The 25,065-nt window shown below is 45.5% G+C and overlaps 2 protein-coding genes across 2 annotated transcripts; one reads left to right on the forward strand and one right to left on the reverse strand.

Annotated features, from left to right (window-relative positions):
- Positions 1–9,593: 9,593 nt before the first annotated feature.
- LOC149275444 (protein YIF1B-A) lies at positions 9,594–13,464 on the reverse strand. Its single transcript, XM_089504718.1, has 8 exons — positions 13,437–13,464; positions 11,799–12,025; positions 11,540–11,644; positions 11,337–11,415; positions 11,136–11,193; positions 10,554–10,709; positions 9,861–9,954; positions 9,594–9,749 (listed from the first exon to the last, which is right to left on the reverse strand). Exons 1-8 carry the CDS (start codon positions 13,462–13,464, stop codon positions 9,594–9,596), a joined length of 903 nt encoding a protein of 300 aa, XP_089360844.1.
- Positions 13,465–18,608: 5,144 nt separating this feature from the next.
- Positions 18,609–23,148, forward strand: LOC149275445 (potassium channel subfamily K member 6-like). Its single transcript, XM_089504721.1, has 3 exons — positions 18,609–18,915; positions 21,913–22,308; positions 22,925–23,148. Exons 1-3 carry the CDS (start codon positions 18,609–18,611, stop codon positions 23,146–23,148), a joined length of 927 nt encoding a protein of 308 aa, XP_089360847.1.
- Positions 23,149–25,065: the final 1,917 nt, after the last annotated feature.

A 25,065-nucleotide genomic window follows, 5' to 3' on the forward strand; every position in this document is an offset into this window, starting at 1 on the left:
GAGGGTAATACAGTGAGGGTATTAAACATGCGCGGGATAGACATACGGCTCCTGAATCTAAGACGAGACCAACGACTGATTAAGGTTTGAGTCGTTACAGCAGGAGAAACGGGCAGACTAGGCGGGGGCCGGATGGGGCCGCTCCGGCAGGTTCTGTGTCTCTCTTATCTCGGTTTGCGAGGTAAAACCAACAAGCTCTTATCTCTCTGCTGCCCCCTCTCTAAATACTTCGATGTCGGCCCCCGCCGGCGGGGTGATCGGACGCACCTCTCCCCCCACTGGTACATGGCGCGGTCCTGGAACAGATGGCACAGGAAGAGCCACATGCTGATGGTCTCCATCCAGAAAATGACGACGACGAACCAGAGAGAGGACAGCAGGAAGAATTCACACGTCATCCTGACTGCGGCGAGACCTCCGAGTCCTCGCAGCCGTCACGCCTCCGCGGGTCCTGGGGAGGAAAAAGAGAGCGTCAGACGTGTGATGGGGCAGACTTCAGGGTCTTCTATCCAAACGCGGCTGAGATTAACCCGACGCTCTCACCCCGGGGGCCGGTCCGGCCGATTAACGCCTCTGCTTGCGACACCGGCTGCTGGCACCGTCCGGGCTACGGAAACGCAGGGCTTAATCTTCTAAACACTGTACACGATCTCACATGGAGGCTCCAGGTTACACGCGTGACAGACAACCCCCGAAAAACATTCAACTATTAAATTTTTTTTTATACATTTTGGGTTTTTTTTTCCCCCCTTTAATTAGTGGTTTCTGGACATGGATTGGTCAGTCACAGCCCAGCATGGATAGTGTTAAATTCAGCGTTGTTAAGGTGACCTCTGCCCCTCCCCCATCAGCTCCAGGGATCAAAACACAACAGAAGCAGCAGGAGTTTAAGGGTTAAACCCAGGCCTGGTCACTGTAATAGAGCGGGGCATGCAGGGGCCCCAAATAGAGTCACCCCAATAAAGAGCGGGGTTCGGGGCACAGTGATCGGATCTACCCACCCCTTAACCCTTCAGCCCCTGCCCTGGGGGGTATCAGCTATACCCGCAGCCCGGGGATCTGCTCACTCACCAGGCAGGGGATCCCCAGTGGATCCAGTGTGTCAGGGATCAGGATCCACAACAGCTGAGCTAGTGCAAACACTTCCGCCTTAGACCACGCCCCTTTATCAGGCTTTCCCCCGTGACGTCGCTGGAAGCTGGCTTTCCCCGAGTAGTTCTGAACCCGCCTTCGAAGTGACGTAGCGGAGGGCGTGGTTTTCGCGGTTTTGTTTACTGACCTGGGGGGAGTGTGCATGACGTATAACATGTAACATGTCACGGGGAGGCTCACATGTTACATGCGTGTCACATGGAAGCAGAGACATGATGGAAGCAGATGTGGAGCAGGGTACAGAAGGGGTTAATTAAAAACAACATTAATGCAGCTAAGGGAGCGCCTGGCAAGGGTTGCAGTTTACCTTGGGGGTTGCCCTAGGCCGCCTCCAGCCTCCCCTCCCCCACCTTGCTGCAAAGCGCCAGGATATGATGTCATATCCGGCCCTCTGTGTCTTAAAGGGCCCTATAATGCAGCGCATGGAGCCGCCGGCAGACCCCGGAGTATAAATGCCCCAGCTGGAGGCACAGAGTTCGATGACCCCACATACCAGGAAGATAAAGAGATTATAACCGCAGAGACACTCGGGGGCCACCCGCAAAAATACATACTCATACATATATACATACACACACATTCACACGTACACACTGATATATAATGAAAGGAAGCTTTACTGAGAGGGTGGTGGATACGTGGAACAGCCTCCCAGCAGAGGTGGTAGAGGATAATACAGTGAGGGTATTAAACATGCATGGGATAGACATACGGCTCCTGAATCTAAGACGAGACCAACGACTGATTAAGATTGGACTCATTACAGCAGGAGAAACGGGCGACTAGATGGGGGCCGGATGGGGCCGATCTGCCGGCGGGTTCTGGGTTTCTATATTGTATAACACACCGTGTTACTTGACGTGGGTCAATTGCCACCGCTGGTTAACGGACCAGGACGCTGAGGGTTGTTTATGCCGCGGGCCGCCTCCTCCTCGTCATGCGCTGAGGTCGGTTGGGGGTCCTTTCATTCCTGTAATCAGCTGATTATTTCTCTCTATCCCAGGGCGCTTCACGTGACTCCCCCCCCCCCCCAGCGAGGATTGTACTGCTCTACAGACTGTGACCCCCTGCTTTTACCTCATTCACCCATATTTATCCCTTTTAGATCGTGAGCTCTGCAGCGGGGCCCTCAGGAGCCCACCATTCCTCCAAGAGCTTCGTGTGAAACCGCCATAAGGATAGATTGCACGCTCATAGGCCGAGTCCTCAGCTTCTGCTGCATCTGTGTGAGCAAATATATCGCCGTGGAATATGTTAGCGCTTAATAAATGAACTATAATGCTGCTATATTAATAAATAGATTGTAAGCTCTCGAGTCGAGCCTCCGTTCCCTAATGCACCGGTTCATCTTATTCTATCAGCTCTAGTTCTGCCAGACCCTTTGAGTCTAAGGAGCGCTACGGTAGTTGTTGGTGCTATATAAATAAAAGATACATAATTTAATAATAATAATAAAGAAAGCCACAAACTTCAGATTGTAAGCTCACGAGCCGAGCGCTTTGTAGCTTCTCTATCGGTTTGTCTTAAGTCTGTCACTTCTAGTCAGACCCTTTGAATGTAGGGACTGTTAGAAGTGCTGCAGGAATTGTTGGCGCTATAGAAACAAAAGATAATAATAATGTATTCATATTAATCAAATAATAATAATAAAGCAGGCAACAAACTGTAGATTGTAAGCTCACAAGCCGAGTCCACTTTACCTAATATAAAGGCTGTCAGTTCTAGTTTTGTCAGTAGCCTTTGAGATGCGCTACGGGAATTATTGGTGCTATAGAAATAAAAGATAATATTAATCCTGATAATATAATAATAATACTAACAATAAAAATAATATAAATAATAATATAAGTAATAATACAAATAATAATACTAATAAAAATATTAATAATATAAATAATAATATTAATTAATAATAATAATAAAAGTAATAATACAAATAAAAATAATATAAATCATGATATTAATAAATAATAATAATATAAGTAATAATACAAATAATAATACTAATAATAAAAATATTAATAATATAAATAATAATATTAATTAATAATAATAATAAAAGTAATAATACAAATAAAAATAATATAAATCATGATATTAATAAATAATAATAATATAAGTAATAATACAAATAATAATACTAATAATACAAATATTAATAATATAAATAATATTAATTAATAATAATAATAAAAGTAATAATACAAATAAAAATAATATAAATCATGATATTAATAAATAATAATAATAATATAAGTGATAAAAAAAAATAATATTAATAAATAATAATTTCCCTTATATATATATATATATAATTAATGTCTATAGAATGATCTGAGTTGCTAGGAACCCGTAGGGAGTAAATATTTGCCTTGCTGGGCGTACACAATGGGCGCACTCCCCGCGTCACATTAGTCTCCGTACAATAATCTCCCTGTCTCCCCGGGCGATCCCTCACACGCGTGTAACAGGAATCCCCACCTCCTCGGGTTACACGGAGACGGAGGGTCACAGTCCACGACACACCTTTCCTTCAAGAGCCTCCCCGCCTGCCGAGGCTTCGCAGATCATCTCGACTCCTCTAGACGCCTCACCTGCGAGCCAAGAGCACCATGGATTTCAATCTGGAAGCTGGTAAGATGCATACTTTGTTATACAGTGTCCCGGGAGAACAGGCATTAACGGAGAGGGTGGTGGATAAGTGGAACAGCGTCCCAGCAGAAGTGGTAGAGGGTAATACAGTGAGGGGATTAAACATGCAGACTAACGACTGATTAAGGTTTGAGTCGTTACAGCAGGAGAAACGGGCGACTAGACGGGGGCCGGATGGGGCCGATCTGCTGGCAGGTTCAGCTATTAACTCTTTGTGATTTGTCTACTAAACCATGAGTTTGTAGATGAGCTGGTTTAACTATACATGACACAGGGCCGGCTCAGCCCTGCATGCGCAGCTCCCCGGTCATAATAGATAATTAATTAACTCAAAAAACATAGTCATAGCCCTTAAGAACCAAAATATCTGTTGTACAGCGCTGCAGAATATGGTGCCACATAAATCAATAATCATAATATCTGCTGCGGCCCCCGAGACCAAGAATTTCCCCTGCATGCCCCCCCCCCAAATACAAAGGTCGACATCTCATTACAGCAAAAACCAGGAGCGGCAAACGTTCAGATAAGCAGCGATCTCATAAATCATACGCAGTGTACCTGCCATCTATCCTGGGTTTCCAAGGACGGACCCTACCTTATCCTGTCCATGTTCTATACAGTAATATACCCCCGAGCACTGTATACAGTAATATACCCCCCAGCGCTGTATACAGTAATATAACCCCCAGCGCTGTATACAGTAATATAACCCCCCGGCACTGTATACAGTAATATAACCCCCAGCACTGTATACAGTAATATAACCCCCAGCGCTGTATACAGTAATAACCCCCGCGCTGTATACAGTAATATAACCCCCAGCACTGTATACAGTAATATAACCCCCAGCACTGTATACAGTAATATACCCCCCAGCGCTGTATACAGTAATATAACCCCCTGGCGCTGTATACAGTAATATAACCCCCAGCACTGTATACAGTAATATAACCCCCAGCGCTGTATACAGTAATATAACCCCCCAGCGCTGTATACAGTAATATAACCCCCAGCGCTGTATACAGTAATATAACCCCCCAGCGCTGTATACAGTAATATAACCCCCAGCGCTGTATACAGTAATATAACCCCCAGCGCTGTATACAGTAATATAACCCCCCAGCGCTGTATACAGTAATATAACCCCCCAGCGCTGTATACAGTAATATAACCCCCAGCGCTGTATACAGTAATATAACCCCCAGCGCTGTATACAGTAATATAACCCCCAGCGCTGTATACAGTAATATAACCCCCAGCGCTGTACACAGTAATATAACCCCCAGCGCTGTATACAGTAATATAACCTCCCAGCGCTGTATACAGTAATATAACCCCCCAGCGCTGTATACAGTAATATAACCCCCAGCGCTGTATACAGTAATATAACCCCCCGGCGCTGTATACAGTAATATATATATAAATTTAACTCTAAATCTGCTAAACTGCATTAAGTATCAGTGAAATATAACTTGCTGGAGGGGTTCATACTTTTGGGGTAAGAAGTGAGATATTCGGTAATATTGCAGGCGCTGCACGTGGGGCTGATGGTTGAACAGTTTTTATATATATTAGAACGTGACATTTCCCAGCATGCATCTGGTCCGTTGCTGAGTAGTAGATACATTGGATCTGTCTGGGATGCCTCCAGCTATACAGTATCCGCAGGTAAAGCTTATTGTTCGGACGTTGGATACGAATAAAGCTTTTTAACCCTTCGCAGCTCTCTCCAGCGACCAAAAGAAATGCGAGGGGGCGGCAAAAAAAGCTTCCCACGAGGGAGTGAAACACGACCACAAAGCCCACGGACACAGCGGAGACCACTGCAAGGGGCACAAGGTAAGCGCAAGAGCCCCCCGTCCCCCCCACCATAACCCCCCCCCAGTTAATGCCAGCTCGTTAATTGGGCTCTCAGCAAACCTTTGCAAGAGCAGAGCTCATAACAGATTGCAAGCTCTTGGGAAGAGTTTGCAATAAAAGAAAGCATGAAGAATAAAATCTCCGTGTCTCCCGGCATTAACCGTGTGTTTGTGCCACGACAGGGGGAGCACGGCCACAAACACGGCCACGAGCACGGACACGGACACGGACACGGCCACGGACACGGACACGGACACTCCAGTGATTCCAGTGACTCCAGCAGTTCCAGTGACTCCGACGGCAAGGTAAGAAGTTTTGTATCAGTCCGAGAGGCCACAAAGCGGGCCACGAACACAGCGTTACGGAGAATTAACCCAGAACCCGCAGCTCGGCCCCATTTAAAGAATTATTCCCGGGGAGGGGAAGCCGGCGGGACGAAGAGTTAAACTCTGCAGAGTAGGTGGAACGGCAGCTTTAAGTTTATGCTAGAGGGTAAGTATGGAAACATCGGCCCCATCCCATCAAGTCTCCCGTTTCTCCTGCTGTAAAGACTCAAACCTTAATCAGTCGTTGGTCTCGCCTTAGGTTATGGAGCCGTTTGCCCATCCCGCGCATGTTTACATTCCAGATAAATATTTTTATGATGCTTCACAGGACTCTGCCTGTCCAGGCCGTAAATGAACAGCAACACGATCGTAAACTGATAACACAGACGCACACACCCACACAACACAACACAACATAACATACAACACACCCCTAACGCACAACATAACACAACACACCCCTAACACAGAATGACTGCTCATTGCAGCGTTTGGCCACTAGATGGCAGCACACTTGTTGTTTGGTGTATGTTATGCTCAAGCGCCACACATTTTAGTGGGTGTGGTTAGAGGCGTGTCAGGGGCGGGGTCATGTGTATAACTGAGGGGCATTTAGAAGAAGAATAATGGGGTTTATTTACCCCGTTTAATCTATAAAGCCGTTCCCTGCGGTTTCTATACACATTATCGGGGCTTTTAGGGCTGTAGAACCCTGCGATCCCCTCATACCCAGCAAACATTCTGACCTCCTAGAAAAGAGGGGCATCAGGGGAGGTAAGAGGGGCATCAAGGGGGGGGAGAAGGGCATCAGGAGGGGAGAGAGGGGCATGAGGGGAGGAAAGAGTGGTATCGGGAGGGGAGAGAGGGGCATTGGGGAGGGGAGAGGGGCATTGGAGGAATAAAGGGGGACTGGACAAACTAAACAGGGACACTTGTCAGGTATGAAATATCTCTTCCAGGTGGGAAGGTACAGTCGGTATACGCAGACATTCCCGCCCTGCAGTCTATACATACTACAGAAGAGAAGCCAAAATATACTTCTCGAGTTGCTACAACTCCCATCACCCCGGCCAGCTAGATTAATAACATAACGGGAACCGTAGTTAACAAAAGCCGCAGAGATGGAGAATTTCCGTCCACCTCGTGCTAACAACCGATCCACACAGCGCGGGGCGACGGGAAACGTCTAGGTTTTGGGTTAAAGCTCTGAATTATCGCGATTATGATTATTTGTGGCGTCACCGCTCTGCATGGATTTATAAATAAAATCTAACCGCGGATTACGTGCTGATGAGCCGGCCTCGCGTCTCGCAAAATATAACATTACAGACCATCCACCGCCAAAACAAACTATTAGATCATAGAACTGTCACGGGACTGTCTCTTTAACCCATTAAACACGTCGCTGTCATTAGGTCACTTTACACGGGACTGTCTCTTTAACCCATTAAACACGTCGCTGTCATTAGGTCACTTTACACGGGACTGTCTCTTTAACCCATTAAACACCTCGCTGTCATTAGGTCACTTTACACGGGACTGTCTCTTTAACCCATTAAACACCTCGCTGTCATTAGGTCACTTTACACGGGACTGTCTCTTTAACCCATTAAACACGTCGCTGTCATTAGGTCACTTTACACGGGACTGTCTCTTTAACCCATTAAACACGTCGCTGTCATTAGGTCACTTTACACGGGACTGTCTCTTTAACCCATTAAACACGGCGCTGTCATTAGGTCACTTTACACGGGACTGTCTCTTTAACCCATTAAACACGTCGCTGTCATTAGGTCACTTTACACGGGACTGTCTCTTTAACCCATTAAACACCTCGCTGTCATTAGGTCACTTTACACGGGACTGTCTCTTTAACCCATTAAACACCTCGCTGTCATTAGGTCACTTTACACGGGACTGTCTCTTTAACCCATTAAACACGTCGCTGTCATTAGGTCACTTTACACGGGACTGTCTCTTTAACCCATTAAACACGTCGCTGTCATTAGGTCACTTTACACGGGACTGTCTCTTTAACCCATTAAACACGGCGCTGTCATTAGGTCACTTTACACGGGACTGTCTCTTTAACCCATTAAACACGTCGCTGTCATTAGGTCACTTTACACGGGACTGTCTCTTTAACCCATTAAACACGTCGCTGTCATTAGGTCACTTTACACAGGACTGTCTCTTTAACCCATTAAACACGTCGCTGTCATTAGGTCACTTTACACGGGACTGTCTCTTTAACTCTTTAAACAGGTCACTTCTCTTTGTGGCTGACTCTATCCCACGGTTCTCTCTCACACAGAAACACGGCGAGGGTCACGAGCACAAAAAGAAGGAGAAAAAGCTGAAGAAGGACAAGAAGGAGAAGAAGGAAAAGCACGAGAAAAAGCACTAGATCTTTAGCCGTTCTGATTTTTGACGTCGCCTGCGGTGGATACAATTCTAAGGAAAGTTATCCTTCAGAATTATCACCAGAAGATGCCCAGGGTTAGCAGCAGAGAGCGCTAGGCAGCCAGCGGCTGACTGAGAATGATGAGCTTTACATTTTATTAATAGTTCATTAAAAACCTAGAGAACGGAACGCAAGCACACGGCAACGGTGTCAAAAACTGCAATCATTTTAACTAATAAATCAAATATCTGCTTAAACTTTTGTTTCTGAAAATGAAATCTTTGATTCAATCGCCCTTTATGGACTTATTATATATATTATATATGTATTAGGGCTTTATCTTGTTGATGCGAGTCTGCAGCGCGAGGAACACCGGGACTTGCTGAGCCGGGATGCTCTGGAGAAGTTTCTCTCCGGCGGCGACCGGTCGGTAACCAGTCGTCATTCCGCTGTCAGGGGCCGAAAAGGTGTCTTTCCTACGTTTATGGATCTCCAAACCCCTCAAAGCAGCATAACAGAGGACTCTGGCGTGACGGAGTGAGCATGATGGGAGTGGAAGCCACCTGGAAGCGTATGCCTGGGTTTGGCAGCCGGCGACCTCATACAATAAAAGGCAAAGTCAACCCCCAAGGAATAATATGAATGTAGAAGCTACTCCGATTGGTCACCGTCACGCAATAGCTGCAAGTGATTGGTCACCCATTCCCATTGCACAACATTAATTGCTTCCCCACCAATAAAGAGCTCCTGTTCTCCCCCTTAACCCCGTACCCAGGACACAACCGGGGTAACAAACACCGCATACAATAATACCTCATTTATTGGACTTCCGCACAAGGTTATTGACGGCAAAAAAACACCTTAATCACAAGCGTCGCTCTGCCGGTCTTAGAAAGACGATAAAAATCCTCACCATCTGGGAAAAGGGTTTTAATTTAATGTACAGACAGAACATTTCAATGCGAAAATAAAAAATATAATGCGGCGCATAAGATTCCAGTCAGACAGCAAGCTGGGGCAGTTTCTCGTGGTCACTTCACGTTTTTGGGGGGCAGATTGGCGCCAGCTCCTTGTCTGTTGGGGGATCACGGAAATGCATCCGAACGGCACATTACAAATACAGAGACGGGAATAATATCGGGGGGGGGGGGCTTGGGGTAAAAATCAAGAGCGTCCCTTCGAATGACTCCGGTGGGCAATCATCTCACCAGGTGGTACGTCAGCCAGTACATGAAGATCGGCTGCACAGCAGCTATAGCCATGGTCAGGTACATGCGCAGCTGATTCCGAGCCCCGCGGACCAAGACACCTTCCGCAGCAGCTTCTGATAGGATCTTCAACCTAAGGGTCCGGATCTAGAAGAGAACAGGAGAGGGGACTTCAAATATTTAAAAACCGCTAAAGGGAGGTGCGGAGAAAAAGACTCGGCTACCGAGGAGGGTTTATGACGGTCGGTTGATACTCACCATGAAAACCACAATGGAAACGCAGCACCAGCTGAGCACCACATAATACAACGTCTTTCCGAAGAGGAGACCAGCGAGCACTCCCCAAATCATCCTGCAGGGGGCAGACAATGAGTGATGCGTCATAGGAAGCAATAGGAGGGGGATATAGGGAGGGTTATATGAAGTAATAGGAGGGGTTATATGGAGAAATAGGAGGGGTTATATGGAGAAATAGGGGGGGTTATATGGAGTAATAGGAGGGGGGATATAGGGAGGGTTATATGAAGTAATAGGAGGGGGATATAGGGAGGGTTATATGAAGTAATAGGAGGGGGATATAGGGAGGGTTATATGAAGTAATAGCAGGGTTATTTTGAGTAATAAGGGAATATAGAGAAGGTTCTATGAAATAATAGGGAGCGTTAAAGGCAAGATCACTTTGGGATTGGATACATTGTTTAGAGATAAAGGACGTTTGTCTTCTGATGTGACAATAATTCGATGTTAACTAAAAATGGGCGCCTTATTTAATAATATTTTCCTTTTGTAACCAAACGCCACTCACAGAGACGCTCGCACGCGAGTCTCCTGATTTCTTAGAACTTGCGTTCCAGCCGTTGAGTGCGGTTTTGGCGAACAGGACCGACCCAAACGCAGCTGGGAGCAGAACGCCGGAGAGCTGCGGCTCATAACATAAAGAAGACCACTCACCCCACGTATTTGTATCCAGCGAACGCTATGAGGTCCACGGTGGTGAGGTCGGTGTTCACAGTCACCAGGTACAGGCTGAGGAGGACGGCAAATACTTCGACAATAAGCCAGGCGAGCGCGGAACTGGCCTGTATGCCCAGGATCTCCGGCGTGAAGCTGAGAACATGTTTGGAGACACGTCAATGACAGACCAGCACACGGAACACACAGCCGGTGGAATCATTGTAATTTACGAAAAACATTTGTTTCACAGCAGAAAACTACATTACCCAATAAAAAAAAAAGCCTTAAGATACTGTCTAGAGCCGCGCATGTACTTATCTAGAAGCCATTGCAATATTTTTCTTTTATTACACCCTATTATATGTTTGGTGGCTCATCCCCTTTATTGCGGCGCGCTATGAAGTAACCAATGATATTCAAGTCAGGGTCCCTTTAAACCTCGACAATCTTTAAAGGCGTTTGGGATGTAAAGCTCACTCAGACACTTCGCCAAATTTTTAAAACTGCTCTCCCGACAGACTCTGATGTCATCACTTTAAGCATGGAGCCCAGCACCAAGCCCTTTAACCCTTTGCTTACCTGTTCTGTGTTCCTAGGGCCAATCCAGCAACTAGTAGATAGGTAATGAACGCCATGACTGTTGGGGAACAAAACGACAGTTAGTGTCCTGTGAATACAGATGTCGCCGCCACAGAGCAGCTCCGTAGGGATAGGACGGATGATGATGATGATGATGATGATGATGATGACGACGACGACGACGACGACAGAGAGCCGTACCTGGAATGTACAGGTCGGGAGCGTTTACATCAAATCTCGGAGCCACAGGAGTGTCCTGTTGGTATCTCACCTCCCAGTCCTAAACACGGGGAATACCGAGAGGAGACATCAGCTGCGAGAGTTAAACCCGAGTACTCGCTATAAGAAGACCCCGATTATCCCAAATTCTAGTCTCATACGATAGGAACGCGAGCGGCTCGTACCTGATGCATGTAGGGAAACATGAGGAGGCCGATTTTCTTCCCCACGTACACGGTGTCGACGGCAAAATAATACTTGAGTTTGCTCACCGGGATAATCCTATCGATCTGCGGAGGATCAGAGAACACGCAAAACGAAATTAACCCCTGAGTTACTGGAGCCATTTGTGATATGTATTGCTTGTGATAGAGCGCCTTTACATTAAAGGACAGGAAAGGAGCTCCTGGATTATACCCCCCCCCGTATACAGAGGTCACTTACGTTTTTGTCGACCATCTCCTTGCCCTGGGAGGCCAAGCTGCTGCCGTACGCCATGGCAAAGTTTGACATGGGCTCTGATAAGAACGCCTGAGCCGGGATTCCCAAAGCCGGGGAGCCGTGGCTGGGATACTCCGCGCCATGGGGTACAGATCCAGTACTGGTGTCGTCAAACAGCTGGTGAGGGGCGGACATGTTGGGGTTGGAGCCACGGGCGCGCCTTTTAGGAGCTGAGGAACAGAAGACATGAAACGCGTTACAATGAGATATCTGCACTAGAGAATATTATATATATATATATATATATATATATATATATATATATATATATATATATATATATATATATATATATATAGTTCATGTCCACGGAGACAAGCACGCCGTATTCACTAAGCGGAGAGTTGTGGTTTTGTTTCAACTAACTTCACCATGCATTATGAAGGGCCGGCAATGGAAAAGTCCTCCGGCCAGACCCAGCCCTGCATAATGCATAATTCAATGTCTGGGGAGACATCCAAGAAATCTCATTTAATTATACATGATACAGGGCCGGCCTGGGCGTTCCTGCAGCAGAACGTCACAGAGGACACAGGATTTATATATAGAATAAATCCCAGTAGCGGGTTCCGAGTTCTGAATGTGGAGTTATCACCATGGAAACCTCATTAGAATGCACTCAATGACAGACACCCATTTAAACTGAATTCTTACATCCTTACAAGTTACCCTAAAAAAGGGTTAAAGGGCTTTTCTTAGTCCAGAGTTTGTCAGCCAGTGACTTTTGCCCCATCTGGGGTAGTTCTGATGAATGAACCGCATTATAACGGAAACACGCATGTTTTAGAGTACATGTAGAGCATGCACACGGATAAAACACGCTTTTCAGGATCTCCTGACCTGGCAATTAGATAGATTTATTCACAGATTAATGTCTATTCTGATAATCACAGATCCTGAATACAAACGGGGTAACCGCTCCCCGACGAATAACTATCAATAACAGCCCCGCTTATCAGGAGTAAAACTAATAACCCATTAATAAGATGCCCCATTAATTAGCAGAGTCGTTAGCAACAGCCCCATAAATTCTTCATAGCTTTATTAACTTGCAGAGATCCGCCGTGAATTAGCAAACCCCATCAGCGAGGACCCCCCTAGTAATTAGCAGCAAGCCCCCCATTAATTGCCAATTAACTAGCAGTGAGACCCTTTTAATTAGCCAGAATATAATAATATTAATAGGCAGCAAGAGCCCAACTGGCAATAACTTTCGCTTAGCAGCAGGACCCTATTATATGTAATTTATTACATATACACACACTGACAGCTAGGCCCCCCATTAGTTGCCCCTATTAAATGGCAACACCTCTATTATTAGCAGTGAGTCCTCATTAATTGGCAATAAAAATATTAACAGTGAGACCCCTTTAATTAGCCATATTAATTCGCAGCAATAATTGTCAATAACTGACAGCGAGCCCCCATTAATTGCCAATACCCCAATTAATTAACAACAGGAGCTAATTTGGCCTCACTGACGCTCCGTTTATTAGCAACAACCCCAGATAATTAGGCCTGAGCCCCATTAATTGACAGGCTAAGGCCCAGACGCCCCACGCGCGGCCTCTCCACACTTACGGGCCCTGAAGCTGCTCTCCCGGTTCATGGCTGCGGACTGCTGACGCGGCACGCCCTCCGCGGGGTCACATGATCAGACAACCGCGATGAACCAATCACAAGCCGCGGACTGACCGTTTGTCCGCAGATCGGCGTGTTAATAAAGAATGCTTAGAAAAAAAAGAGGAAAGGTTTGTGATGTGGCATGGGCGGGGCCACGCCTCTCACTTTGGAGGGGGCGGAGGCTGGGTGGAGGCGCGTTGTACGACGGGTGGGCGGGGCAAACAACCCTGCAGTCATGGAGACGTGTAAACACAGCCTGGGCCACGTGACTGCGCATGGACTGGGGGATGTATTTATTCCTATGCACGCAGAGATCTATTGATACAAAGAAACTAATTACTGATAATATGTAACCAGTGAGTCTGTTCTGTGCGATTTAAATACATTCAAACCCCCTCAGTTCAGCAGCTGCACAATTTCAGTTTCATAATATGAGGGTGGTAGGTGGAAAAGCCTCCCAGGAGAGGTGGTAGAGGGTAATACAGTGAGGGTATTAAACATGCATGGGATAGACATACGGCTCCTGAATCTAAGACGAGACCAACGACTGATCGTGTTCTAGAGCAGCTGTCTAAAGCCTTCAGTGTCTAGAGGCCATACTGGGGGTCTCCGTAATTACATGGTCTCCTTGGAGACGGACGCAGATGAAGGTGAGACTCGGAGGCGTGTTTTGGGAGCAGAGGGCCTTTTGATCACTGAAGGAGAGACCGCTGTGATTATGATTACAGATTAAAATAAGCAGCATGTATGGATTGGAAGCCCCCGTTATGTTTATACGATGGAAGCGACCCCTTAACATAACTGTTCTGCGGATCTGAAGGATTATTCCTCCCCAATTGTTATGTCGCTGATTGAATCATGAGAACTTCATGAAATAATTCCAGATCTGCCATCTTTTGCCATCGATCTCCGCTTCTAGAAGGCGAAGAGACCCGCATTACGCCGACGAGCCGTCTGTACCCAACGTGACGCGCCGTCCTAGTCTGCCGGTACGGGTTCCGTCAGACCCTTTGAATGTAGGGACTGTAAGAAGCGCTGCGGGAGTTGTTGGCGGGATATAAATAATAGATAATAGTAATAATATTAATAATAATAGTAAATGATTATATTTTTATTACACGAGCGACGGACGTTTAATAAATAAATTTACTGAATAAAAGTTGTGACGGTTTTAAGGCTGATAATTAATAAAAACATCATTTGGGGATGAAATAAAATGAATTTATATAATATTTATATGGAATTAGATTGTACAGCGATGGTTATTTTTTATTTTCATATTGTGTATATATATGTATAGGTGTGTATATATACGGTATATATATGTATAGGTGTGTATATATACGGTATATATATGTATAGGTGTGTGTATATACGGTATATATATATGTATAGATGTGTATATATACGGTATATATATGTATAGGTGTGTATATATATGTATAGGTGTGTATATATACGGTATATATATGTATAGGTGTGTATATATACGGTATATATGTATAGGTGTGTATATATACGGTATATATATGTATAGGTGTGTATATATACGGTATATATATGTATAGGTGTGTATATATATGTATAGGTGTGTATATATACGGTATATATATGTATAGGTGTGTATATATATGTATAGGTGTGTATATATACGGTATATATATGTATAGGTGTGTATATATATGTATAGGTGTGTATATATACGGTATATATATGTATAGGTGTGTATATATACGGTATATATATGTATAGGTGTGTATATATAATATACTTTTTTTTTTTTTCCTTCCCCTAAACGCTGTGACTCAATTTTTCCCCTTGGGCTTTCCCCTCCCCCTCTCTGTGGCTGTCTCTCCCTCTCCTCCTCTCTCTCTGTGGCTGTCTCTCCTCCTCCCTCTTTCTGTGGCTGTCTCTCCTCCTCTCTCTCTCTCTCTCTCTCTCTCTCTCTCTCTCTCTCTCTCTCTCTCTCTCTCTCTCTCTGTGGCTGTCTCTCCTCCTCTTTGGGTCTCTCCTCCCTCCAGCCTCAGGAAGTCCTGACTTTTTCCTCCCAGCTAAAGTTTTCGTTTGGAGACAGCAGCGAGTGCTGAGACGTTGGGGGTATGTGAGAGAGCGAGAGATCTGGGAGCTGCAGCCAGCGGGGGGGATGAGAGACGGGCTGACAGGTGACACAGAGAGACGCCGGCACAGCTCCGTCCAAGAAGAGACCTCTCGGGAAGGTGTTTGAGATCTCGGGCCGGGTGAGTGCACACTTCTAGAAATCTAGATCTGTGGTCCCTTGTCACCAGCTGCATGTGATGTGTTCAAGATAAGGTAGTGGATCCCCAGAACAGCCGTGCGACGGAAATGGTAGCCATTAAAGGATGTAAAGGACACAAAGATCAGAAAGTAGGGGAGAGACTTCCATGGCGGGTTCTGGGTTCATCTACTTTTCCATTGTAATTTTGTTGACCCCCCACACACACACTGCGCATGCGCACCCACTCAGTGTTTACTGTAGATAAGACTATGTTTTGCGCCAACTCCCATCACTCTGAGCGCGTGATGTAGGGTTGGCCACTGCTGCCAACGTCCCCGACGTAATGGTGTCTCTCCCAGATTTGTCATCACTGCGTCTGGCTCCACAGGGCGAGCCGCATCTTGACACTGGGAGATCTAGAACGTCTCCATGGAGACCGGAGACCGCGCTCTAGAACCTGCGGCTCTCCGCATCACGAGGCCCGATGCGATCCACGTCGTTTTATTTAACAGAAAACAAGAGACCCGAATCTAACACTAGAGGGTCAGAGACTGAGATAGAATGGAAGGAAAATGTACTTTACTGAGAGGGTAATAGATAAGTGGAACAGCCTCCCGGCAGAAGTGGTACAGTGAGGGTATTAAACATGCATGGGATAGACATACGGCTCCTGAATCTAAGACGAGACCAACGACTGATTAAGGTTTGAGTCGTTACAGCAGGAGAAATGGTCAGACCAGACGGGCCGAATGGGGGCCGAACTGCCAGTAAATCTGTTTAAAAGTTGATGTTTTTAAAAAAATGAAGTTCCCATTAATTTCCGAAGCTGTAAAACCAGTCGGTAAATAACTTTGCTAAAGTTGTTAAACCAGCAGCAATTAGCGCCTACGCCAAACCCATAGATTCTTCCTCGAGTCCTGCGCCAGTACTAAATGCTAATTACACAGACTTAAACAGGGTGGGGGAGGGGAGGGCAGTGATGAAAAGGCAGCCAGGTGCATGCTGGGAAATAACAAAAGAACAAGAAAAGGTGAATGACTATTTTTTTTTTTTTTTTTTTTTTTTTTAAAACAGTATAGGAAAGGCTCCAAATTAATCCAAATAGTTGCAGGATTCTCCAAGGTAATCAAACCCAAATATTAAGTAAACCCACTCACCAAAACTGAGATCCTGCCATTATAGCTTAACCTCTATGGAGGAGGAGTTTTACATTTGACCTGCCATTGACAGCCTGTATGCGGCTTACAGACCGCTACAATATAGATACAGTATATTACATTGTGCCTTTTTTTAATAATAACAATATTAAAAGTTAAGTCTTAATGGCAGGATCTCAGTCTTGGTGTGTGGCTACATTTTATTGTTTTATATTGCATTGCATCTACACAATTCTGTGTCTTACAGGGCTAGTCCCCCCTATGCATTATATGTTGAAGCAGTTACAAAACCTAATTTAATTGAATACAGTGCTGTGTTTATTTTAAACATGGCTACTTAACACACATAAAACCCCAACTACTAACCTGCTACTACTTAAACACTTTAAGGTTTGCTAATGTTTGTTTTTTTCTTTTTTTTCCCCCTTTTTTATTTAAATGCATATAGAAACTCCTCTCAGTTGACATCCGCATCTTAGCTTGTCTAAGGAGGCATGGAGAAGGGTGAATTACTCATTGGTGTTCTTTTTCCCCCCAATTTAATTACATAAATAACTGATAGTGAATAGAAAATTACACCAATACTGGTGTGAATCTTAGACAGCGGCACTGCTACGGAGCTGCTGCTACTACTACCTCCACCATTGATTTTATTTTGACCTCGGCTCCCCTTTACAAGATTGGGGGTTTTACTGAGCATGCACAAGAATCATACTTTTTTCTTTTTTTTTTTTTCTTTTTCCCCTTTTCTGTTGCTTTTTTTTTTTTTTTTTTCCATGCTTTTTATTACAAGACTAAATCAAGCATATGTAAAAAAAATAAATAAAAAAAAAAAAATCCTCATTCAGTATTTTTTTTTTTTTTTTTTTTTTTTTTTTTTTACAAAAACCCCCCACCCACCCCCTCAAGGCAAGGTCTGGGAAAAAAAAAAAAAACTCCAAGTGAGGTAGAACTCTTTCTTTTTCTTTTTCGACTCCAAACTTCTATAATGTTCGTATTTTATAATTCGTTCTATCAATTTTAGCCACTGAGCAAGACAAGGGGCTTTTTTATTAAACCAATACGTAAGGATCAATAGTCTCCCCAAGAAAAAAATCTTTCTAAAAATTTTATTCAATCTGCCAAACTGTTCCACATCTCCTAAGATCACGACCTTTGGGTCCATTATACCATTACATCTGAATTTTGTTTTGACAAAAGTAAATACATCTTCCCAAAAAGGTGAATGACTATTAATAGAAACCGAGTTCTTCTGTCATCCGATTCTCTCCCCGGAAGGTCTCATCCAGAAATATTTATTATATTATTTTTTTTCTCCTATTTCCCTGCCAACAGCCTATCAGAGGCAGCTTGTGTGTCACATGATAATTCAGTGTTCCCGGCACAAATTCTGAATGTGACTTAACGTTACCTGATAAAATACGTATTCCTGGGAAGGGTCGGGGAATCCGGTAGGACGGGGAACGCCGCATTATTTGGTGGAACAGCAGCTTTAAGTTTAGGCAAGCGGGTAAAGATGGAGACACAGAATCCCATCCGGCCCATCCGGCACACCTAATCGTCCATTGGTCTCATCTTAGATTCAGGAGCCGTATGTCTATCCCACGCATGTTTAATCCCCTCACTGTATTACCCTCTACCACTTCTGCTGGGAGGATGCTCCACTTATCTGCTACCCATTTATAGCTTGTGTTGGGAAGTAACGCCGGCTCCTCTGCTCGCTCCCCGCAGATCACCATGAAGTCCTGGGTCCTGCTCTGCCTGCTGGTCGGCGGTTACCTGGTCTTCCTCCTCCTGGGCGCTCTGGTGATCTCCACGGTGGAGGCGCCCTACGAGGACAGCTTACGGAAAGAGCTGAGGGAACTCAAACGCCGCTTCCTGGAGGACAGTCCCTGCGTCAACAACACGGATTTGGAGGTGTTTTTGGAGAAGGTGATCAGCGCCAACAAGTTCGGGGTCTCTGTGCTGTACAACGCGTCCAACGAGAGCCGCTGGGACTTGGCGTCCGCTTTATTCTTCGCCAGCACTTTGGTCACCACAGTAGGTGAGAAGAGCCTCCGACCTCCATTTACTCCGACAGCAGCACCGTGTTTAATGGGTTAAAGAGACAGTCCCGTGTAAAGTGACCTCATGACAGCGCCGTGTTTAATGGGTTAAAGAGACAGTCCCGTGTAAAGTGACCTAATGACAGCGACGCGTTTAATGGGTTAAAGAGACAGTCCCGCGTAAAGTGACCTAATGACAGCGACGTATTTAATGGGTTAAACTTCCTAAGATTGTCTATAAAGCTTTGTTCTTTGAATGTTCGCAGCGGGCGGTCCGTCTGCAGTCACAGAATCCGGTATTGAGCTCTGTCCGGGCACTGAAGGGTTAACTCCCATGTTATTCATAAGTCCTGGAAACTGTCTCGGGGTTTTCCTTCCACTCCCTCTTCGCAAAGAAAAGCCCCATCGCTGTCAGGGCAGAGGCGTTCTTTGCATTAACCCTTTGTGGAGTTGCGGGGGCCACGGCGAGGGCCGGGCGTCGCGTGTAGCAGATCCAGAGCTCGGGTTTCTCGCTGATATTTGCAGAGTAACGCGGTAAACATGTCGTGCTCCGTAATCCTGAGATTTACCCCCCGGGGCACGAGGAACGCCAGGGCTTTAGCGGCTCAATCATCTCCTTGTATAAACCCCAAACAGCTTTATCCGGAACGGCTCATTACGGGCGAGAGGATCGGCAAACACCGCGCGCCTTGTGATATCCCGACATATAAAGCGATAGCGGGGGCCGCGGGGGGTGAAACTGCCAGAAATAGTAAAAAATAACTAAATAAAAGGATGGGCGACGAAGCTTTCAAAATAGAAAAAAAAAAACAATAAAAGAATAAGTAACAAAAAACATTAAATAGTAAAAAATAAATAAAGGATAACAAAAATGTAAAAAAAATAAATAAATAATAAAATAATAATAATAATAAAACATTTAAAAAAAATAAAACAGACAAAACCTTAAAAAGAGGAAGAAACAGATTTTAAAAAAAGAAAAACATTTTAAGGGGCAAAACTGAGATCTCTGAGTCTCTGGGTTTTTTACCCCACCCAGGGTGACGGGGCAGATTCTGGGGGTCGCACAGTCTCCCCCAGTCGGTGCTTTTGCCCCCAGTATGTTATGGTTGATATTCCTGCTTGAATGCAGGTGACTCCATTATGTGTATCTTTCAATAGTGTCAAGTCAAGGTTTCCATGACGACCGGTTTTAGAGCCATTTGGGTAACACATTTGGCTGCATAGAATCTTAAAGGGTTAATATTTCTAGAGGTCTCGGGGTCCGCTGTTTAGGTCTGGGCCGGGTCGGTTCCTGTGATCAGTAAAAGGTAAACTCGGGAACCGTAATGACTTTGTTGCTCGCAGGGGCATAGGAGGAGGGGTGAGGGGCACAGGGGAGGAAAAAGGGGAATCGGAGTTCGGGAGAGGGACTGGACAAACAAAGCAGGGCCACTTGGCGGGTTTGAGGTCGCTCTGCCCCTTTTCCCGCCTGTTGGCAGCCGCAGGAGTCGGCCCTCGCTGGGAGGCTGATCTTTGTCTCCATTGCGTGTTTTGGTGTTAAGTTACAGACTTCCGGAGCCACTAATCCCATCGCTCACAGCCGTATCCATCGTCACTTATTATCTTTTATTTTTATAGTGCCAACAATTCCCGCAGCGCTTCTTACAGTCCCTCCACATACTCACACCTATACATTGTGTACAGAGGGCTCGGCTCGTGAGCTTACAATCTAGAGCTATTTAATTTCTACTTTATGAGCTGCTGGTATTTAACGCAAATACATTTATATTGTTTTTATTATAGATTTTATATTTCGAATATCTTACCCCGGATGGGGTGCAGTGACCCATTCGGCCCGTCTAGTTTTTCCCGCTGTAAAGACTCAAACAGTCTCACTGGATTAGCCTCACCGCTTCTGCTGGGAGGCTGTTCCACTTATCTACCACCCTCTCAGCGCAGTAACCAAATTCTACCCAATGCCAATATTAAGAGACCAACGGCTGATTAAGGTTTGAGTCTTTACAGCGAGAGAAACGGGTGACTAGACGGGGGCCGGATGGGGCCGACCCACCGGCAGGTTCTTAGTTTCTATGGTGTGAAGAGCTGACAATCTAGTTGCTTTATGTTTCTTGGCACAAAACAAGATGAAATGTTTATTAAGGACAAAGATGGGGTCTTTCAGATACCGGTTCGTTAAGGGGTTAAACGCGCCTCGGGGCTGACAGACATGGGAAGGGTCGCAGAGCACAGAGCGTCCTTTGTGCTTAACAGACACTTAAAAAAACTAATATTTACCTTTTCCATCTGAAATCTGCGTGTGGAATTTCCCGGGGTCCGTATAGAATGCGACTTCCCCTCCCCCGACCTCGTCCCGCAGCAGGGAAATACTCGCTACCTCTGTGTGTGACGTATACAAATAGCTCATAGGGGGTTTGGCGCTTGCGGGGTTAATGCGGTGGGAACTTCAGTTTAAAGTGATTCCTTCAGTTACTTTATCCATAAATGTATAGATCGAGAGAGTCTCTGAGATAAAGCAACACGGGACTGTCTCTTTAACCCATTAAACATGCCGCTGTCATACGGTCACTTTACACGGGACTGTCTCTTTAACCCATTAAACATGCCGCTGTCATACGGTCACTTTACACGGGACTGTCTCTTTAACCCATTAAACACGTCGCTGTCATTAGGTCACTTTACACGGGACTGTCTCTTTAACCCATTAAACACGTCGCTGTCATGAGGTCACTTTACACGGGACTGTCTCTTTAACCCATTAAACACGTCGCTGTCATACGGTCACTTTACACGGGACTGTCTCTTTAACCCATTAAACACGTCGCTGTCATGAGGCCACTTTACACGGGACTGTCTCTTTAACCCATTAAACACGTCGCTGTCATACGGTCACTTTACACGGGACTGTCTCTTTAACCCATTAAGTACGTCACTTTACGCGGGGCTGTCCCATTGTCTTGCCGCTTTGATACATTGTTTCTTTCCTGATTGCGCAGGTTACGGTTACACGACCCCTCTGACCGACACCGGCAAGGCCTTCTGCATCTTCTACGCGCTGGTGGGGGTCCCGTTCACCATGCTCATCCTCAGTACGGCCGTGCAGCGTCTCATGGCCGTCTTCACCTACAAGCCAATCCGATACTTCCAGGTCCGCCGAGGCTTTGACCGTAAAGCCGTCACCAAGGTCCACCTGCTGGTGTTGATGGTCATGGTGCTGATTCTGTTCCTCTTGGTTCCGTCTGCGATATTCAACGCCATCGAGAGCACCTGGAGCTTCCTGGACGCCTTCTACTTCTGCTTCATCTCGCTCTGCACCATCGGCCTCGGGGATTACGTTCCCGGGGAGCAGAGTGACCAGTTCCTACGGCAACTCTACAAGGTGTCAGTCGCCTGTAAGTATCCCCACCGCGGCCTCAACGTCCACCTTCTGTAACTGGAGATGGTAACGGTTGACCGGTTCTCTTAAGCTTGGGTAACATCTCTTACCCTCAAGCTTTACTGGTCAAGGAACTCAACTAAAGAGCAAATCGTACGTTTCATTGGGCCATAAGCCAACTAAACCAACTATGGACCGGTCCAGAGCTCTGAGGGTATCTGGTTACCCTAGGGGGGGGGGTACATGGAAAGCAATGGCCAAGAGTAGGAACGGGAACGTTCTATAGGTCATTATTCGGTGATATTAAGTGTAAGTCTGGTGTTTGCGATCGATGCTGTCAGCCTGCGGACGGCGTAGGATTTATCCATGAAAGTTACCCGGGTCGTCTTCCGGTAAAACGAGACGGCGCTGCTAAAATAAGACAATGACCAGCATAGAAACGGCGTAAGTAAGGAGATAAGCGAGTAAATAATTATACGGCCGAGAGAATGTTGGTGGGATTCTAGAGTGTGTGTAACTAACGATAATCCATTTCCTTTCTCCCCCTTCCAACCCCCCATGTGTCTTCTCTTTATTGTCCATCTTCTCCTTATCCTTCTCCGTCCTTCTTCTTTTCCGCTTTCCGCCCGAAGTCTACCTCTTCCTCGGCCTCTTGGCCATGCTGCTCGTCCTTCAGTCGTTCCACAAAGCCGCCGACCTCCATGGACTCACTGACCTTCTCTACCTCCCACGCCTGGTGGACCACGATGACCAAGAACCCATCCTGGAGACCACCAACTCCTCCTTATCAGAGACGGAGAACAAGAGGCCACTCGCTGCTGTCGCCCAACCTGGTTACGCCTCCATTAACCGATAACGCTAACCCTGAGAAGGTCACCGGAACCGGCAGGTGGACCTCGGACTTTGTGAGGGACGTTCACCCCGTGTCTCTTTTTACATCTGTGGTATAAATAATGAATGTGCTGCACGTCTTCTGTCTCCGCTCTGTCATCGGCGGCAGATCGAATGACCCGACGGATCGAAGAACTTGGTTTTATTCAGGACGTTCTTGGGAATGGCCTTCACGTATATTTTTTTTGACGCTCTTTATTACAACTACCCAAAACAGGACTTGCCTATGACATCACGTTGATGACATCACCAGAGTGTTTTCTACCAGGAAATTCATTTGAGAAAAAGCACCGTATTCACCTAATGGGTTAAAGAGACCTAATGTCGTGTTTAAGGGACGGTCTGGCGTAATGTGACCTGATAAATGTTTTTAATTTGCCCCCCCCCCCATTAGATAATTCTGAATGGGTTATCGGCTGCGCTGTAAGCGTTCGGGTTATTTATTATGTCATTACTTCCTGAAGTTTGACTGCCGTTTCTTGTTAAAGGGAACTTCCGTCCTCCTCGATGGGACCAATCAATAAAAGGGAAGCTCGTTAAAGGGATATAATAAGTCTTTGCCCCCCCCCTACCCCCCCAGGCACTACCTCCCCTACTTTTTGCAGCCCGAGTTCACCTGGGGACAGGTAATGTATAGAATTCCAACTCCCATGAGTCTCAGGCAGTACTAGCAGTGTTGTATCTACAGCCTCCGCCCTGGCTCTCCGCAGCACCTTTTACTGCCCCCTATGGAGGTTGTTTCCAATCGGCATGGCCAAATGGCTTGGCTGAGGGTGATTAGAGTAACCGGGTAACCCTTTGGACATACAGAGACACAACGGAGGGGCAGATCACTGACTTCCGCGCTCCGGACCTGGAGTCAAGACGTGGAATTCACGATTTCTCACCATTTTTCCTAAAATCCCTCACCCGGGCACCGTCTGACCCCCCCCCCATTTCAGTTTATTATAGAAATTAATACCCTATAACAGTTTGATATATAATTCCCCCCTAACCCCCCCCCCGGGTAAATGCATTTAACCCCGTGTGCCGTTTCATTTATTATTTTCCTCCTTACTAACAGCCAATAGTATTTATTTATTACTTTTTTTTTTAAACTTCAATAAAGCGAATGCCAAATTTTTGGTCTGAATTCAAGAAAATTTTAGAGATTAAAAAAAAAAAAAAAGTACGGAAAAGTCCAAAATGTTATTTTAATGTTTGATTTCTTCCAGTCTCGCTGCTCCAGAAGCGATTTGCTTTACTGTATTTTCTTTTGGCCCTGTGTGGCCGAATGTTCTTATATACCGGAAAATCAATAAAATTTGAATATTAAAAAAAAACAAACAAGTGTATTCTGGAAAGTTACCGTATCTGTGATATAAAGTGAAATCTAGAAAAATACCTGTCTGGGGCACGGTTTTTAAGTAGAAAAGTAGCAAATTAGCGTGGGTTAACTCTTTATCTGCCACAAAATGTAAATCTTTTACTGACCTAGTTTATTGGGTGAAAAAATTATGAAAACTGTCTTGCTTTTGTCTTAATTCTTATAATCTTCCTTTAGTCGCCTTTTCTATAAATCTTTTTATAAATACACCTGCTTGGTTTATGCGTTTATTTTTAAGCACCGACATAGGCTGTAGCGTCGTACACTATAGCTACCAACACATGTGAGCTTACACTTCAAAAGCGAGGTTTTTTTTTTTTTTATTCTGACCAATTTTGATGTGTTCTGCACACGCCTCTGGCACTGAATGGGTTAAAGAGTTTATCTTTAAGGACTCTTTGTACTTTGATCTGTAGTCTAAACATATGGCGGTTTTTATTATAGGGAGTAGAGCTGTGGCTGACAGCGGAATCCCGATACGCAGGGCTGTGAACCGTCCGGCACTGTTTGCTTATG

Source organism: Sceloporus occidentalis, unplaced genomic scaffold (assembly GCF_023333645.1).
Source record: "Sceloporus occidentalis isolate IW3139 unplaced genomic scaffold, rSceOcc1.0.p SCAF_288, whole genome shotgun sequence".
Classification (NCBI taxonomy): domain Eukaryota; kingdom Metazoa; phylum Chordata; class Lepidosauria; order Squamata; family Phrynosomatidae; genus Sceloporus; species Sceloporus occidentalis.